The 19,373-nt window shown below is 37.7% G+C and overlaps 1 protein-coding gene across 3 annotated transcripts in view; it reads left to right on the top strand.

Annotated features, from left to right (window-relative positions):
• The window catches only part of DCDC2 (doublecortin domain containing 2), a 181,903-nt gene that overhangs the window by 35,986 nt on the left and 126,544 nt on the right, over positions 1–19,373 (top strand). For all 3 annotated transcript variants that reach the window (XM_080653090.1, XM_080653089.1, XM_080653088.1), the window contains 2 exons: positions 17,835–17,911; positions 18,043–18,174. In XM_080653090.1, coding sequence (XP_080509216.1) covers positions 17,835–17,911; positions 18,043–18,174 — 209 coding nt within the window. The remainder of the gene's footprint in view (positions 1–17,834; positions 17,912–18,042; positions 18,175–19,373) is intronic.

The following is a 19,373-nucleotide window of genomic DNA, read 5'->3' on the forward strand; positions in this document are numbered from 1 at the left end:
TCTGCTTCCAGGGAGGCTGGAAATCCTTTTTCCCTGTCCTGAATGCTTCCTACATATATCATGGCTTTTACATATGCACAGTAAGAAGCTTATCCTGAACTTATTCTCTGTCTCCTACAGAGATTAGTAATACTAAACAAAAAGAGTCCTCTCTACTTCTTTACCCCCATTTTCAAGTCCTTAACTCACTTTAGTAGGGTTTTCTCCTGCATTCCTTTCATCATGCTCTTGTCAAGCTTTCCAGGGGTGTCTGTGTTGACCAACTCAGTGTCCTAATCTGTCTTCTAGCAGCTGATCCTTCTTTCTTAGCTTCTGGAACATTGCAGTCTTTTGGTTCACCTCTTACTTCTCTGTCCACTTTTATCGCCTTTGAAATTTTTTCTTGTAATATCCAACTTCAAGGCTTGGTTCTAAGCCCCTTCTTTTGCTTTTGACACTCCCTTTCTTGGTGAGCCCATTCAATCTCATGGCTTCACATACCACTATATGCTGACTGCCCCCAAATTTATATCTCTAGCCCTGACTTCTGTGAGCTCTAGCTTGCCTACATGGATGACAACTCTATTTAGAGGTCTCATAGGCATCTCAAATGTAATGTCCAAAACTAAACTCTTTTTTTTTTTTAAAGATCTAATTGGCTTTCTTGAGTGACTCATGAATTAGGCAGCATTTCATCTAGCAATTAGCCAAAACTAAACTCTTGATTTGACAACCAGTGCAAATTTTTCTTCTGTTTCATAAATAGCAGCTACTTTGTACCTGACTGCTTAAGCTCTCTTTCCCTCACTATCCAGATGCTTCTTTCAGCAAGTTCTAATTTCTACCTCTAATGTATATTTCAGATCTTCCTACGTTTCTCTTTCTCCTTAGTCATCCCTATGAAAAGCCACCACTATCTCTCACTTGTATAACTCAATGGCTTTCTTTTTGGTTTCCTTGCTTCCAATCTTACTTTCTCCAATCTCTTTTCCATAGAGCATCCAGAATGATCTTTGAAAGTATCTGCAGTGGAATCTAACTGCATTTAAGCTAAAACCCAGCCTTCTTCCCTTGGCTTATGAGGCCCTGCACTGTGCCTGCCAGCTTGCTCTTCTCTCTCTTACCTATACAGTCCAGGTGCTCCAACTTCCGTTTTGTTTCTAAACATGCTCAGCTTTCTTTCTTTTAGATTTTGCACATCTGTCATATCTCATGACTGCTTCATTTTCTTCAGAACCCTTTTCATAATTTGTGATTACATATATTTTTGTTTAATTTCTTATGTTTTTTGTTTTGTTTTGTTACTGATGCCCTCTGCTATTCTATGGGCTTTGTAAGGGCAGGGATCTTGACTTGTTAACCAACCAGGGGCCCAATGCACGAATTCATGCACCTTGAAAGCAACTGTGGGCTGTGAGGCTGCAGTGGGCACAGGGGGTGGGTCTTAGGCCATCCTCTGTGCCCCCACCTGGCCCCTCCTGCCCAGTCCCCTGTCCTCTTTCTGCTGGCAGCCCCGCTCCTGCTGCCGCTGCTCCCATGCACTGACAGTGCCAGCCTTGCTTGCACCCACTGACGGTGTGGAGCGAGTGGGGCTGGTGCCAGCAGCGGGTGTGAGTGGGGCCAGCGCCGTCAGTGGGTGTGAGTGGTGGCTGCTGCCCTGATCTCCCCTCAGGAGCAGGGGGAGGTGGAGAAGCTCTCAGGGGCAATCAGGGCTGGCAGCTGCCACTCGCACCCGCTGACAGTGCCGAGTGTTTGGGACTTGCGCCAGGAGCCGGCAGTGGGTGTGAATGCCGGGTGGGACTGCAGTGTGCGGGAGCAAAGAATTTTCAGTAACCACCAGAGGCTTGCCCCAATGACAGTGACTGGCACCCCACCTTGGTCTGGTGCCCCTGCTCGCTCACCTGCTCCACCATCCCTCCACGGCCGATGTCCGCCATGTTCCGTGCACGCCCCCTGGTGGTCAGCATACGTCATAGTGACCGGTTGTTCGGTTGTTCCAGTTGTTCTGCCGTTTGGTCTATTTGCATATTAGCCTTTTATTATATAGGATGAGCACTCAACACTTGCCCCAGTGCCTGGCACAGAGTAGATAACTGTGATAAGTAATAGATGTCATTGAATGAATGGACACTCTATGCTGACAGTAGATAAACTATGAGATGTTCAGATAATTGTACTGCAGACAGCTTCAGATTTCAGAATGTGGGGTGCCTCTTAGAATTGCCTCTTCCTTTGGAAGAAGAGTGTCACCCATGGACAGCTTTCTTTCTTCTTGGCATTGGGTGCTTCGTGTGTCCTCAACTATGGCAATAATGGCAGGTGGTTGATGTGGGTGATTTGATTCCTGGGAGGTTCCTTCATTGGAAAGTGCTTACTAAGAAGCTACAGAAACACACATTATCTGGGACAATTTATGGGGCAGGGCATGTGAAAAAAATCATAGGTAGATATGTATCATTTTATAGCCTGAAAACCTTAAAGCGTATTCCTGGAAGACAAAGTGTATTTCAATATTTCTTTTAGAGAAGTATAGTAATTAAACAAAGATGGGAAAGGAGGACATGAACTTTTGAGGCTAGATTAATTTGAGAGGGAAATATGCCTAAATTTTAAAATTCAGGTTGTAGTCCTAGTCCAAAAAAAACAAAATATTTTTAAAAGGTCTCAAGCATGCAGCACTAGAACATCAGATAGTTTTGGTTAAGATAGTGATATAGGGAACTACCTTTAAACCAGTTAGAACAATGGAGTCAGTGGTCTCATGGGTCTGCTGTAAACAGCATGAAGTATTACAGCCATGTTAGGGAGCCTTTCTGGTCTTCAGGACTTCTTTGAAAGATTGACTCTTGTTAGTTCCAATTTAATTACTGTCATATTTGCCTTGGGAAGCGTATGGTTGTTTATGTGGTTTCTAGTCAGCAGTTGAAACTGAAGTTTGTAAATGATTTTTATCATAAACCTAGTTAGCCTAGTCAATTTTACTATAAGTTATGAGAGGAGACATATATCAGATTCTGTTTGGTGTAAATAATGATGTTCTGTTCCAAATCATAGAGATCCCAATTGCTTTTAGTAAGTCTTTGACACTTAGGATTAGCAAGGTTATAATTTTCACAGTTTAATTTTAAAACCTTTTTATTTTTTTTATTGTAAGCTTGTATTTTAATAACACTTTAATATTTTTGGAGAATGTGAAAACTTGAAGGGAATTTAGAGATGCTCAAAGTGCAGTCCCCTCATCCTATAGCTTAGTAGACAAGACTACACAGGTTGGTGAAGTGACTTGCTTCAGGTAACTCAGTGAGGGGCTGAGCTCCTAGGGCAGCCATGGGCAAACTACGGCCCGCGGGCCGGATCCGGCTGTTCTATCCGGTTCTCTTGCTCTCTCCTCCACTCCTTTACTTTGGATTTATATTAGTTCACACAAACACTCCATCCATGCTTTTGTTCCGGCCCTCCGGTCAAGTTTAAGAACCCATTGTGGCCCTCGAGTCAAAAAGTTTGCCCACCCCTGTCTAGGGTCTGAAGCTGCCTCCCAATCCAGTGTCCCTGAATAATGCTATGACACTTATTCATTCCTTTACTCCTTTACTGTCTCTCACGCCCATATTCCACCCCACACATAAGCTCAGTGAGAGTAGAGGCCCCTGTCTGCCCTCTTCAGTACTGAGTCCAGAGCCAATGCAATGTGGGTGAAAAACTAATAGTTGCTAAAAATGTTAGTGGCATTTCCCTTGCTATCAGTTGCTGGGTTAATAGTGTTCTTGGTATTTATGAAGGACTGAATGTAGATCGTGTACAGTTGGCACATTCTTCAGTGGGAGTCCTGGGGACCAAATGACTTATTTAAATGCAGGTGGAAGCTGCATTCCACCCACATGGACTGCTCCTGCATACTCAACATTGCTAACTTTCATCTTGCGTTGTTATGTAGACACTTTCAGCGGCTCTGCATTTTTAGTGGAAATTTTACATTCCATTGCTTAGGTTGGTTTGGTAACTCAAATCCTGTTTGGGAAAACAAAACAAACAAAAATGACAATGGTGAAAAGTAAACATAGCTAGTGAGTTAAGAAGGAATACAAAAGAAGAGAGATAATTAAAAAACTTATTTTTTAATGCTTGGTTAGTGGTAGTTCCTGTAATTTCTCCGAAGAATTCTCCTGGGTTAATGGGTTATTTTTTAACTTAATGGGGGTCATATTGTTCTCTTAGCATAGCATTACGGAAGCTCATGTAGGCTTAACTTATGAATGCCTTAAAAATGACTCAAGTCCTGTTCAGTTTTCTATAAGATAAAGTAGCCATTGTAAATAAAGTTAAGCTTAGGATTAATTGATTTTAAAAAAGCAGCCCACAAAGTACAATTAAGAGAAAATTAAACCAGAATGCCAATAGTTTAAAAAAATGAAGTATGCTGGAAAATTGATTTGATGGTTCAAAATTGATGAAAATAGATGGTCAATTTTTTTTTAAGAGAAGAAGATTTAGCAATATGGACATTTTATTTAAATATATGCTTCTACTTAAGAATTTCCAAGAAGGGTATTACTTATCATGGGCATCTAATTTTGGGGGGTCACATTCTTTGGTGGATGTTATTTTTCAAAGCAGTTTTAGGTTCACAGCAAAATTGAGAGGAAGGTACAGATTTCCCATGTGCCCCTACATGCACAGCCTCCTCCATTATCATCATCCTCTGCCAGAGTGGTACATTTGTTACAATTGATGAACCCACATTCAACATTTGGTTTTGAATTGTTTTCCTATTTTAATTTAGAGAATAGTTCAAAAGACAGATCTGCAGACTGATGCTAATGTATCCTTTATTGGCAGAAAAATAACCCTCTGAATAAGAGATGAAAATCCTCACCTAGCAGGTGAATCCTAACTCTTCCTCAGGGAATCAGGCCCTGGACTGGGTACAACAAACATGGGGACCTGCAGGGGACCCAGGTACAGAAGAGCAGTTTCATCAGCTCAGAGAAACTAATTGGACCCTTCTGGGAACGTTCTGAACAGCTTGTTCATTATAATTAGAGACATCTTTTATAACTAGGTTCTTACTGAAGTTTGAGTGATTGGGATTTTTTATTATAACACTGTTGAAAATATTCTCTCTGTAATATTTAAGTGGCTGTACTGATTTTGCCACCTTGCCTTTCTGGAATTTCTAGGAGTTTGGGGGTTTAAATGAGTTCAATTTTAATTAAATTGGGGTTCCATAAATTATGCTGGTATAATCATGTAAAGACTATTTGACAGTTACTAGCCACGGGCAGAGAAACTTGAGTAGTCTTGCAAAGACACAGATCACTGAATAAGAGGGCAGTCTAGATATGCCAATATATAAATGTTTGCATATCTTCATTGATGTATAATTCAAGAAATGTCTTATTAAATGGGTGCAAATATGTGTCTATGACTTCTAGTGGCCAGTTTCTGTCTTGAGCAACATTAACAGTAGGAATGAACCCTGGACTGGGAATCAGGAGTGGCTTCTTGGACTGCTTCTTTGTTCATTGTGTGCCCTTGAGGGGTAAAGAGGCTCAGCTTTTCCTATGTAAACAGCTGGAATAATACTAACCTCATAATGTTATTTTGATGAACAAATGTCACTATAAAAACATTTTATAAATTTTTATGTGTTTTGCAGTATAAATTTATTTGAAAATAGCATTTATAAATGTATTATGAAAGTCAAGGTAACATTTGGAAAATATTTGATACAGTTCTGGGCATGATATATGTTCAAAATATTGGTTCTAATTTTGTTTAATTAAAATATTTACTGAGTGAATTCTATGTCTAAAGCACCACAAATGCATCTTTGAGTTATAGATGGGGCTCTTTACTAAAATAACAAAAAAGAGAGGTGGTCCACATAAATATTGATATAAGGGAATATGTTATACCTATGAGAAATGTTGTAATGAGATATTCAGACAAATGGTATGGAATTTCTGAGGAAAGAGTTATATCCAGCTGAGTGAAGAATTTTGAGAAATGAGGTCTGAGTGTGGTAGGATGGCCCCAACTCAAATATGATCTCAAATATTCAGCTTTAAGACATGTTAACTTTATATGAAGGCAGTGGCAGCCTTCAAAGGCATTAGTACAGGGAAGTCGCATGTTTGTATCTGTGCTTCAGGAAGGCTAATTCAAAAGTAGGTAGATGAAAGAGGAAAGAAATACAGGTTAGAGCATGCTGGATGTAGGTTATAGGAGGATTTTTAGGGACCTTGACCCTGGGCCATGGGGTGTGTAGAGGAGGAGACAGATGAAGCAATTTTGAGGATGGAGAAGCTATTGGACTTCATTATTGTCTGGATGTAGGAGTAATGATGTGTCTTGTGTTAGATTTTTTCCAAGTGCCTTAAAGATTGCAGATTTATGCAAATTTTAATAATGCAAAATAATTCTTGTATTATAGAGACTGCTGAATTGATGAGTGCTTAGGTATAAAATATTTTATAAATCTTTCTCTTAACTGTCTTTTAAAAAATATATATTTATATTGATTTCAGAGAGGAAGGGAGAGGGAGAAAGAGATAGAAACAACAGTGATGAGAGAGAATCATTGATCGGCTGCCTCTTGCACGCCCCACACTGGGGATCAAGCCTGCAACCCGGGCATGTGCCCTGATCAGGAATCAAACCTTGACCTCCAGGTTCATAGGTCAACCACTGAGCCATGCCAGCCGGGCTTAACTGTCTTTTAACAGTTGTAAAGTATTAGGCATATCTAGTTAGTTATACAGGTTTAGTGTCAGAAGAAAGATATGGACTAAAGATAGAGATTTGATGGTAATTAGGAGAAAGAGCTGACTAAAGATATAGATTTGATCATTATTAGAAAAATGATGTTGATAATAAATAACATGGGTTAGATAAATTTGACCAGCAAGAGAGTTTGTTTAAGTTACAAAGAGATGGAACCCTGGGTGAAATACCAACATTTAGGCTTGTGCAGAAAAGCAGCCCTTAATATAGGAAACTGAGAATGGTCACAGAATGATGGAATTCAGACATTTGCCAAACTATGATGGAGTTTCTAGTTACATTCCTTATTTGTACTTTCTTCCATATCATAGAAGATCATATGTCCAAAACATTTGGGAGCTATACTATTTCAGATTAATAGTATTTCTGGAACTTAATTTTCCTTAGTTTAAAGGAGCATAATACTAGAAAAAGATATTTTAGTATGCCAGATATTATATAGAATATATTTTGTAAGAAATATCCAACTTTAAAATATACATCTGTTTGATTAAAACCCCTTTAATATAAATGTGTTATGAAAATTAATAGAGCAAATGGGCATTATGTATCTCTTATAATCTTGCATTGATCAGAAAATCTGGATTTCCTTGATTAATATTTGCATGGCATATTTTTCATCCTTTTAGTTTCAATCTACTCATGTCATTATATTAAGGTGTATCTTTTGTAAACAATATATACTTGGGTATTGTTTCTTTATTCAATCTGACCATCTCTATACTTTAATTGAAGTTTTTTGTTTATTTACATATACTAAATTACTGGCATGATTTGTTTTGAGTCTGCCATATTATTATTGTTTGTGTTGTTGCAGCTTACATTTGTTTTTTTTTATTCCTTTTTTTGCTGCCTTCTTTAGATTCATGAAATGTTTGAAAAATTAATTCATTTTATCTTTTTATTGGCTTTTTAGCTATGCTTCTTCATGATTTATTTAGTGACTACTCTAGAGTTCACAGTGTGTATTCTTAACTTATTTTAGTTTGCTTTAAAATATTTTACCAGTTCATGAAGACAAAGAACTTGATTACAGTATAATTTCATTTACCTTCATTTGTACCTTTGCATTCTTGTGAAATATTTTGCATCTACATATTACAAATCTCATGAGTCATTACTATTCTTTTTGCTTTAAAATAGTCTTTAAGATTAAAAATTTTAAGTCTTTAGCCCTGACCGGTTTGGCTCAGTGGATAGAGCGTCGGCTTGTGGACTGAAAGGTCCCGGGTTCGATTCCAGTCAAGGGCATGTACCTTGGTTGCGGGCACATCCCCAGTAGGAGGTGTGCAGGAGGCAGCTGACTGATGTTTCTCTCTCATCGATGTTTCTAACTCTCTATCCCTCTCTCTTCCTCTCTGTAAAAAATCAATAAAATATATTTAAAAAATTTTTAAGTCTTTAAAATTACTCATAATTTTCTTCAAATGTCTTTTATTCTTTTGTGCAGATCCAGACATTCATTTGATATTACTTCCCATCAATATGAAGAGCTTTCTTTACATATTTTTGGTAGTGTGGGCCTGCTAACAAAATTCTCTGAAAAAAAAAAATGTTTTTATTTTACCTCCCATTTGGAAAGATATTTGCTTAGGGGATAGAATTCCAGGTTAACATTTTTTTTTCTTTCAGCTTTACTAGTAAAGATATCCTTATATTGTGTTTTGGCTTACATTGTTTCTTAGAGAAGCCAGTCATAATTCTTATTGTTGGTTCCTCTGACTTAAATGTGAATATTTTCTCTGATTGAAGTTTGACTGTAGTGGGACTAGGTGTGATTCTTTTTGAATTTGTCCTGATTGGGGCTTATGAAATTTTTGGATCTGTTAATTAACACCTTTCATCAGTTTTGGAAAACTTTTGGCCATTTTCTCTGTAAATACTTCTTTTGGCTCATTCTCTCTCTCCCCTCTCCTTGACTTCAATTACACATGCTAGATCATTTGTTTTACATATCTCTGATGCACTGACTGTGTTTTTACTTTTTTGTGCTTTACCTTGGATAATCTTTGTCTTAGAGTTGACTCATCCTTTCTTCTATTGTGTATAATCTGCTATTAAGCCCATCTAATGACTTCTTCATTTCACATATACTGTTTTCTAGTTCTAGAATATTCATTTGTGTGTTTTCTTATAGTTTCCAGTTCTGGGCTAAATTTTCTCATCTTTTGTCCTAGCCGGTTTGGCTCAGTGGAGGTCTGCAGACTTAAGGGTTCCAGGTTCGATTCTGGTCAAGGGCACATGCACAGGTTGTGGGCTCAATCCCCAGTAGGGGGCATGCAGAAGGCAGCTGATCAATGGTTCTCTCTCATCATTGATGTTTCTAACTCTCCCTCTTCCTTTCTGAAATAAATAAAAATATATATTTTAAAATTTTCCATCTTTCATCTGTTTGTCTACCCTTTTTATTGATTTCTGTAACATATTTATAATAGCTATTTAAAAATCCTAATTTGCTAATTTCAACATCACAATTATTTGTGAGTTTGACTATATTTTTTCCTCTTGATAATGGGTCATATTGTCTTCTTTATTTACATGTTTTATAGTTTCATTGTATATTGGTATTTTGTATACAATTTTGTATAAAATTTGTAGAAATTGAAAGTAGGTTATGTTTACCCACAGGAAAAAAAGTACACTCCTTTTTCTGTTGAGCTGCTAGTATGAGGGGCTGATCTCAGTGTAATCCATTGTTGAGCTGGGAGTAGAATGAATTGTAGCTTTAGGTTTACTTTACCAGTGGTTTCAAACATTTAGTGGGTGAATCAGGCCTTGCCCCCCCTCTCCAGCAGGGCTTTGGGTTTAATACTGGTGAAATTCTAGAGAGATATCACTACTTTTATTTCAACTGTAAGCTATTTACATCCTTGGACCTCTCTCACTCTCTCTCTCTCTCTCTCTCTCTCTCACTTTCTCCCCCTCCTCTCCCCCTCCCTCCCTCCCTCTCCCCCTCTTTCCCTGCCTCTCTCCCTCCTTCCCTCCTAGTTCCACCCCCAGCTTTCCATACCATCAGGCTTTCCCCCCTGCTCTTTTACCCTGCTCTTAGCTTTGTTGCACTTATGTGCACTTAAAGACAATCTCATGGGGAAGAATTGGTGGGCAGTGTAGACTTGCTCTTGGGTCTCTCTGTCATGCCAGCTCACACACTGGTTAGCCATTTATGGGAAGGTTTGTTCCTCTGCCTGCTGTGCCCCTGGGTATGAAAGCAGCTGTAGGTTTCCTCTCACTTGGAGAGGTTCATCCCTTTCCGGAATTTAGTTCATTCAGACTTCTTTGCATCTTAAGCTCTTTGATGCATTTTTTAAAATTATGGTTTCTAGCTTGTCTCTCAGTTTTTGTTGTCATGTTGGGAACAGTAGTCTTCTATAACCTTCTACCTCCAAAAGTGGAACTATCTCTTCGTTTACTTGAAAATGGAAAGAAAAACACTGACACATTTAGTGATGGAAATGACACAAGCCCAACAGATGCATTTTATTTATTAAATTTTGTACCAATTATCAGAATTTATTTCTTGAGATATGAAAAAGTGACAGATAATGATAGTTAAACTATGTAATTTTTGTGTCTCAGATCTGTGTTAATCTGCAGATTAGGGTAAGGCAAAACTTATTAAGATTTGATGCAACCATCAGTAGAAATCCAAAGAGAAGGTGAGTCAACTCTCCTTTGGAAAACTTCGGTTACTGTCCTCACCACTTGCTATGTAGCTTTTCCTTTTTTTTTTTTTTTTTTAAATATATTTTATTGATATTTTACAGAGAGGAAGGGAGAGGGATAGAGAGCTAGAAACATCGATGAGAGAGAAACATCGATCAGCTGCCTCCTGCACACCTCCCACTGGGGATGTGCCCGCAACCAAGGTACATGCCCTTGACCGGAATCGAACCCAGGACCCTTCAGTCCGCAGGCCGACGCTCTATCCACTGAGCCAGACCGGTTTCGGCAGTAGCTTTTCCTTTTTTGAGTTCCTCTTGCAGTCCATGCATCTGGAGCATCTTCATGATAAATGGTTTCATTTCATGAAGTCTAGGAGATGTTCCTGGCATGAACTATCCTCTGATAGAGGCACTTTCTAATTGTTAGTTATGATACATGCCATCAACACAGGACATGCTCAACCTGGTGGGTCAAACCATCACCATGCATCAGGCATTTTAGCCGATCTTTCTTCCATATAAAAAATAGTAATGTTGAAAAAACATGGATGGTTATTTAAGGAAGCTCTTTAGAATAAACAATAGTTTGTATTCATCAGTTATATTATCTCTCGGGTAAGTTATTTTTTTACTCTGTTGTCTTTTAAAAATTTTAATCCCTTTTCATTTATCAAAAAAGTGGTAGAAAATGATTACATATTTTGTGAAGGACTTTGTTCTTTTCTATGCTATGTGCTATCTTTTTAGAGTAGTAACAAAAGTTTCCTCAAGGTTACCATTTTGAGAACTCACTTTTCTTAAATCCACAGAATAAGAGTCCAGGTGTCTTTGTGTAGGTTGGCCTATATTTTGCAAATATATTAACTTTTTCCTTAATAACTTAACTTTTTCCTTAATGTTTAAGTCTGTCTTATGGATAGTCACAAAATCCTGATATGTTCTTTAAAATTGAGTTTTTATATATGATTCAGATTTGAGTTTTCAAATTGTATGATGAGCTTTTAAAATAAGTCAGTGGTCATTAGGCTTTTGTGATGGTGTTTGTTTAATAGCATCATTTCCTCAGGTCCCTAGATTGAGTTTGGTTTTCTTGGCTTAGGGTTTCTGGAGACGGTGAGTGCTGAGATTTGAGGCAGATGGATTCTCTGAAGCATGCAGCCTAACAGCCTCAGGGGGTTGTATTGCCACTTCATTAATTAGTTCATGGAGCATCCCTTTGGGCTAATTTAGTGGGATTATCCCTATTTTTACAGATCAAGAAAATAAGATAGGAGGTATTGAATTGGCAATTAGTCCTGGAATTTGGAACTAGTTACTTAGTTTGTAGATTTTGACCTTATTATTTCAAATATATGTATATTTTCACAGCAACACTTTTAGTTTTGTTGAGTTTGTTTTTTATAACAAATAGATTCATATTTTTGAGTCATGAAGGTTTTAACTTGAGTTTTACACAGTCATTATGATGTCCTGCTATGTATCATGTGGAATTTGTGAATTTAAGGTAAATTACATACTTAGACTAATCAGTTTCACATGAAGCATTGGTGGGTTTTTATTTTTGTTTTAGAAATGGCCATTTGTGACATAAATACAGTCTAAGATACCAGAGACAGAGTGATATATTAGAAAGCACATGAGATTTGTTACCAAATATCTGTGCTAGAGCCCTGGCTTACCTCATTCTAGCCGAGTGAAGATAGTTAAGTCACTTTTGCCACCTTTGACTTTAAAAATATTTCCAAGAAGCATCTTAGCCAAATTTGTGGTTGGTCTATCTATCTATCTATCTATCTATCTATCTATCTATCTATCTATCTATCAGGTATCTATCATTCTCAAGGAATGACCCCTCTCTCTGGTTTGCCAGGCTAACCTACTTCTCAATATCCAAGTAAACTGGGTTTTCTAAGGTAATGTTGCCCAGTGCAGTCTAAAGGCAGAAGTCAGCTGTAAGCATATCCTACTTTTACTTGGTGGTGATTCCCTCACCAACAGACAAAACCAAATAGGAGTATTAGCTCTGCTGGACCCAAAGTCTGAGTTTTGCCTTGATGTATTTTCATGGTCACAGATTACACAACTAATGCCATTTCTGGGACCCAGGGGTCTAAGTGGGAGTATCTCCTAGTCCAGTGGTCGGCAAACTCATTAGTCAACAGAGCCAAATATCAACAGTACAACGACTGAAATTTCTTTTGAGAGCCAAATTTTTTAAACTTAAACTTTTTCTAACACCACTTCTTCAAAATAGACTCTCCCAGGCCATGGTATTTTGTGGAAGAGCCACACTCAAGGGGCCAAAGAGCCGCATGTGGCTCGCGAGCCGCGGTTTGCCGTCCACTGTCCTAGTCCATCCCTATGCGTCTATCCTCTGTAACTAGATGTGTTGACACTTAACATTATTCTCATATTTTAAGTGCTATTTATTTTCAAAGGGCTAGGGCAAGTATATGGGTTACCAGGAAAATTTACAAATTTAAAAAACATTCTAGTTTAATATGTTTCCCTTTATCTAAACCCTTGATATCTCTAGATTAGCACCAAGTGACCAGTACTTAATCCCTGATAAGGACTCTGGAAAGCTCCGTATATGCAGTAGATTTAACTTAAAATTTTTATTATTTATTATTTAAGATGTCAGTAGAAAAATTTTTTCTAAAGGAAAAATTTTCCAAAAGGTTTCAGTTATTTTGTACAGTGGTGTTGCATTTTTTAAAAATTCAGATGTATTATTTGGATTATTTCTTAAGATTATTTTATTAGTATATCTGAAGACAGACTATTTCCATTATTTTTACTATAATGACTCAAAGAAACATATATTTAAGATTAAGCTTCAGTTCAGCTGGTCAATCATGAACATTTGGGAAGTATTTGTCTTATGAATGAATAAAAAACTTGTCCAAGCAGATGGTTTGCTTTAATTTAAGCAACAACTTATAGACTCAGAATAAAGTTATGTAATTATTTTTGAAATCATGTTTATTTATGAAATTCTGTATGTTATAAATACGTATGCTCTAAAAAAGAGTAGCATAGTTTACCCAAATCAAAAGTTTTTAAGTTATTTGTTTATATAACTTATTCATCTTCATCTTGAATTCAATAATCCAGCAAGGTATTGAACAATTAAGGTTGGTAGGCAAGACTTTTGAAAAACTAACAACTGAGTATGAAGTGTGTGCTCAGTACATTAGTAGTTAATATTCAGAGTAACTAAAAAGTAACAATAGGGACCAGAAAATAGAAAACAAATAAATAAAATATACTATGTGTCAGATGATGGTGTTATGGAAAAAAATAATAAGCAGCGAAAGGCAACAGAAAACCAGGGATGTGGTAGCAGCTTTAAGTCAAGTGAGCAGGGAGGCAGCATAGCTATATTTTAAAAAGTGGATTTCAAGAGGAAGACACTGTTAACACAAGCAGAGTCAGAAAGGCCCGTCCTTCACAGAGGTAAAAGTTATATGCAGTTAAACATGCTGACCTTACGAGTAAGCAATCTGATTGATGAAAGAGGGATTTGTAGTCACTTAAAGACATTGCAAACCACACCCGGCCATATAACAGCATTCCTTATAAATGGATTTATTGTCTGTGCTATCATATGAACTAAATAAATCAAGGGACTCTTGAGATTGATCAAGACTAAGCTTTCAATAAATCCCATTAAACAAAAAAAATGCTTATTTCTTTAGCAAGTTCTCAATTTTAATAGTTTATTCTACAGACATACTTACGTAGTGCCAAGGAGACACATCATGGCACTATTTGCAATAGCAAAAGTTTGGAAACAAAGTCTGCAGAAGTTTGGAAACCATTATTAAGGGACAGGTTAAATAAACCATGGCATGTCCACAGAGTGGGATATACACAGCTTCTATAAAGAATGAAGCAACCCTTCCGCTAAGTACCACTATGGAACAGTCTCCATGGTATATTGCTATGTGAAAAAGGAAGGTGCAGAAGAAGGGATATAGCAGGATATTACTTGTGTTTAAAAATTATATATTCACTAGAGGCCCGGTGCACGAAATTCGTGCACTCGGGGTGGGGGGTGGGTCCCCCAGCCTGGCCTGTGCCCTCTCACAGTGCGGGAACCCCGCGATCGATTGCCCCAAAGAAGTAGGCCCCGCCTACCCATCCAGGAATCCTCTATGGATTGTCCCAAAGAGGTAGGCTAGTGCCGGGGGTCCCATCTCCGCAGTGTGCGTGTGGGGCCGCGGGAAGCACGCCTCCGCTGTGCGCACAGCCATCTTGTGACAGCATGACTACTTAGCCTTTTATTAGTAAGGATAAGATAATATGCTTATGTCTGGGTAGACTAATGTTTGAAGGGACATTGCTGACTCTGGTTGCAACATGGTGGTGGGGAGCAGGAGTAGGAAGGGCATTTGCCCCATTTCACCGTTTGCCCCATTTTACTATTTGAATTTTGTTTAGGTGCTTGCCTTTCCTATTAAACATCTTTTTTAAAAAAGTCAACATCACCATAAATGTTGGTATAGGTGCAAGAGTCTCTGGGTTTAAAATGTAAAATTATTTTGATTGAATTAAAAATGTTCTATTCTGTATTGGAGTATCTTTTTTCTTCCATGTTGTACATTGAATCCTCAGACCTTATTCATCTTCTAGCTGAATGTTCTTATCTGGTTACTCTCCCCATTTCCCCACCCTCCCTGTCAACCACTTTTCTATTCTCCTTTTCTATGAGTTTGACTTTTGTTTTTTGTTGTGTTTTTTTTTTTTCAGATTCTACATATAAATGATATTATGCAGTTTTTGTCTTTCTTTGTCTGGTTTATTTCAGTTAGCATAATGCCCTCAATGTCCATCCGTGTTGTCACAAGTAGCAGGACTTCTTTCTTTCTCACAGCTGAATAATATTCCACTGTGTGTGTGTGTGTGTGTGTGTGTGTGTGTGATATCACATTTTCTTTATCCATTTTTCATCAACAGACACTTAAATTATTTCTGTGTCTTGACTGTTGTGAATAATGTTGCAATGAATGTGGAGTGCTGACATCTCTTCAAATGTCCTGTTTCCATTACCTTTAAATAAATACCCAGAAGTGGGATTGCTGGATCATTTGGTAGTTCTATTTTTAATTTTTTGAGGAACCTCCATAGTGTCTGAACCAATTTGTGTTTTTACCAACAGTGCACAAGGGTTTACTTTTCTCCACATCTTAACCAACACTTGTTATCTCTTGTTAAGGAGCTCACTCCCTATGTTTTATTTCAGGACTTATGGTTTTAGGTCTTATATTTAAGTCTTTAATTGGTTTTGAGTGGATTTTTGTATATGGTGTAATATAGGGGTCCAGTTTCATTCATTTGTATGTGGCTGTTTAGTTTGCATGAAAATTGTTCTTTTCACATTGTACATATATTCTTGGCTTCTTTATTGTAAATTAACTGACCATATATGTGTGGGTTTATTTCCTGGCTCTCTATTTTGTTTCATTGATCCATGTGCCTTAGATCAGTGTATCTTTTAATTAAATTTTAACAAACATTTATTATACAACTAGCAGGCATTGCATGTATTTTTTTAGTCACCAATGAGAGGCAGGAAAATTCATGCATTTTACCCCTCTCAAAAAAGCATATTTTGAAAAAGGAGAAAGTACTATAAATTATTTAGGGTTAATATTTGATCTCTAAAATAACTAGTAAAGTGTTTAACAAATAGTTAGAATTCATATATATGGGCTCACTAACTACTCGGCTCCTTATTATATGCAATATTTTAGACAAATTAATTACGCTCTGGTTTGTTCACTTGTAAAATGGGGCAATAGTAATTGTACTTCAGGATATGGCTTTGATGATTAAATAATATATAACGCATGTAAATTTAGCACAGTGCTTACCATTAAATCTAGTGCAATAAATGTTAGCTGTTTTTATTTATCAGTTCCCTTTGCTTATAAATATTCTTTTCAAATTGGGGAGTGGAAGCCCCCAAGAGTGCTATAACCTACACTATAGTAGCAGTAGCAGTTTGAGACAGAAAGCAAAGGAAGAATGAATAGAGGAAGACCCGTGATTAATGAGGTAGGCCCAGCGAATGGAGAACTGAGGAGGGCATTGTATGCAGAGGGGTATGATGCACAAAGGCACAGAGGTGGATGCATGGCGTGTTTTGGGAATGGAAGGGAGTAGGCTAGTTTGTGTAAAGTATAACCAGGGGTCTGCATGGAAGGAGTATTGGTAGGAGGCAAGGAAACTGAGCAAGCATTGGTTGGCCACGGGGTTCTTATAGGCAATGCCTAAGAGTTGGGCATTATCTTTCAGTGGTAGAGATGGAAACTGGATAACAGAAGATCAGAGATAGGATATGGGCAGGAGGAAGTGGGAATGTGGAGGAGGAGGAGGATATATAGGGATGGGGTAGTGCTTGATAGGGCTAAGGGAGAAACTGAAGATCCCACGTGGCAGTGGAGGGGCCTAGATAATTAATGGGACAAATAGAGCCATCAGGGGACCCATTCCAGGTGGGGGTGAGCTTTGTAAAGGGATGAAGATCCTTCTTATGAGACAGGCAGAAAGGTGAAAAGCAGTAAAGGTGCAGATGAGGTGGGATGGGCAGGATATAGAGGTTGAAAGGCTGCAGCCTTTCAGCTTCTTTTCTTGAAGTTTGATCTGCTGAGAATGATCAGTTGGAAGGAAATGATCTGCTAAGTATTTGGGGTGGGATTTTAGGGTTTAAGATGAGAGGTAAGGATTTGGATTATCCACTGTTGGAAATGTAAGAAGTAATGGACTTAGGAGGAGGATGAGTCTGGCTGATGCAAACGCTTGGTGAGAAGGTACCAGGGAGCCATGTGGTTCTCGCTAACAGCAGCCTGGATTCTAGAAGCAACAAAGATGGAAAGATGACCAGACCCACCCAGATGCAAGGAGTTCAGGAACTGAGGGCATTGGCTCACTGGCAGCTGATGAATAGGGAAGAAGCAAATTTGAGAAAAAGTGATGGAGTTAGTCTGAAGAGAATAGGATGAGGTCAAGATGCACGGGGTCTAGATTCAGCGAGTAGGTGAAGTGAGGAGAGGTGACAAGACAGATGTGTGGCTGGAGGGGGACTTCAGGGTTCAGTATTTTATAGGATTACCAGTATTTTATTGTTGTTTTCCAGAAAGCACTGTTTTAAAAAGTTGCCATGAAATTCTCATAACAGCCCAACAGTGTCTGCATTAGTATAGATCAGGGGCAGACATTTTTCTTGAGAGCTTTGGTAAGGCCACATAATATTGATAGAGGATGAGCCCAGAGTGTTTTTACAAAGCAAGATGTTAACACAGGCATAACAGGTCTCAGCTAGTTCCCTGGAAACCTGTGGTTTTTCCCCAATAGGAAACAACTAACATAACCTCATTGATTTGTATTTCTTTGCTTTTAAAGGTAAAACCAGTAATCCACAGCAGGATCAACGTGTCAGCTCGATTTAGAAAAGCACTTCAGGAACCCTGTACTATCTTGTAAGTTGGAGGCCTTTACAGTTCAAGTTGAAATTGGCTGGTGGTTTCCTTTTAGTTTGGGGTTTGCACTATAATTATAGTGGCATTACTCTGTCAAATAGTATGGCTCACTGGCTTTGCTTTTTGTACAGCTTGATTGCAAATGGAGACCTCATAAGCCCAGCATCTCGCCTCCTCATTCCTAGAAAAGCCTTGAACCAGTGGGATCATGTGCTACAGATGGTCACGGAAAAAATAACTCTAAGAAGTGGGGCTGTTCACAGGTATGTCAAAATCATCTTGCCAGTGGATGGTTTTCAGAACTGTGAAAATATTCCCAGGAGACTCTCAAGTCACTTGTCTCAAATTTGAATTTTGGCTCACCAGTTAGGCTCTATATGCCTTAGTTTCTTTATCTGTAAAATGGGTATATAATAATACCTTATAGATTGTTTTAAGGAATAAGATAAGCCACATACAGAGCTTAAAACAGTTCTTGACACAAATATTAACTATTTTTATTCCTTTAATTTAGAGCAATTGGGCAACATTCATTTTGTTGAGAACTTTTTTCTTGACTCTTAGTTAACTGGTCCTTTTATTCAGGAGATATTTATGATTCTTTGATGGTACAAACTATTTGCCTAGCATAAAGAATCAGACATCAGGAGCTGTTAGTGGATTTAAGGAAGAGGCAGGTAAGAGAGGATAATTAAGTGGGGTTGCCTAAACTTGAGAAATCAAAAGCATTTTTCTCAAGTTCCGAAATTTAAGTGAAGATTAAAGTCATGGCTTTTAAATTGTGAAGCCTATGAAATTATCCCTTGATGGAGGCTCACTTATTCAGTTCCTTAAAGGTGGGAGGGTTACAAATAATGTATACAAGTACAGAACATATTAAGAATGTACACAAAGACTTGAAATCTAATCAAGAGTTTTCTGGTTGTTCTTGAGTCCTGTCTTTATCCCAAACTCTCTAACATACTCCACTGGTAGAACATACTCCTGCTTTCAAGAAGTTATACTCTGCCCATTTTCATTTCTATATATCTACCTATAGACACATTTGATAAGATAATTATGTTTTTCAGTTTAACGTGTGTACATATTCACATATATTAATATATATAGTTTCATAGCCACTTAGATTTTAAATATAATTAGGTATATATAAATATATATTTAGTATATAAATATAATTGAAAGCGAAACTTCACCCATGGTAAAAAATATTTCAAGCAGGACAAAAGATATAAATAAAAACCATTTCTCTCCCTTCGGGCTCCCCAGTTCCTCTTTCCAGCATTATTCTAGAAATATTCCATGCATACAGAAGCCTATGAATCTCTTTATTTTTAAAAAACACAAATGGTAACACACATACACACATGAATAAATATATAAACATACCTTATTTTTTAGACTATTTTATTGTTTACTGTATTATAGGTATTCCCCATTTTACTGTAACAACAAATCTTGG

This window comes from Plecotus auritus (assembly GCF_963455305.1).
Source record: "Plecotus auritus genome assembly, chromosome: 2".
In the NCBI taxonomy this organism is placed as follows: Eukaryota; Metazoa; Chordata; class Mammalia; order Chiroptera; family Vespertilionidae; genus Plecotus; species Plecotus auritus.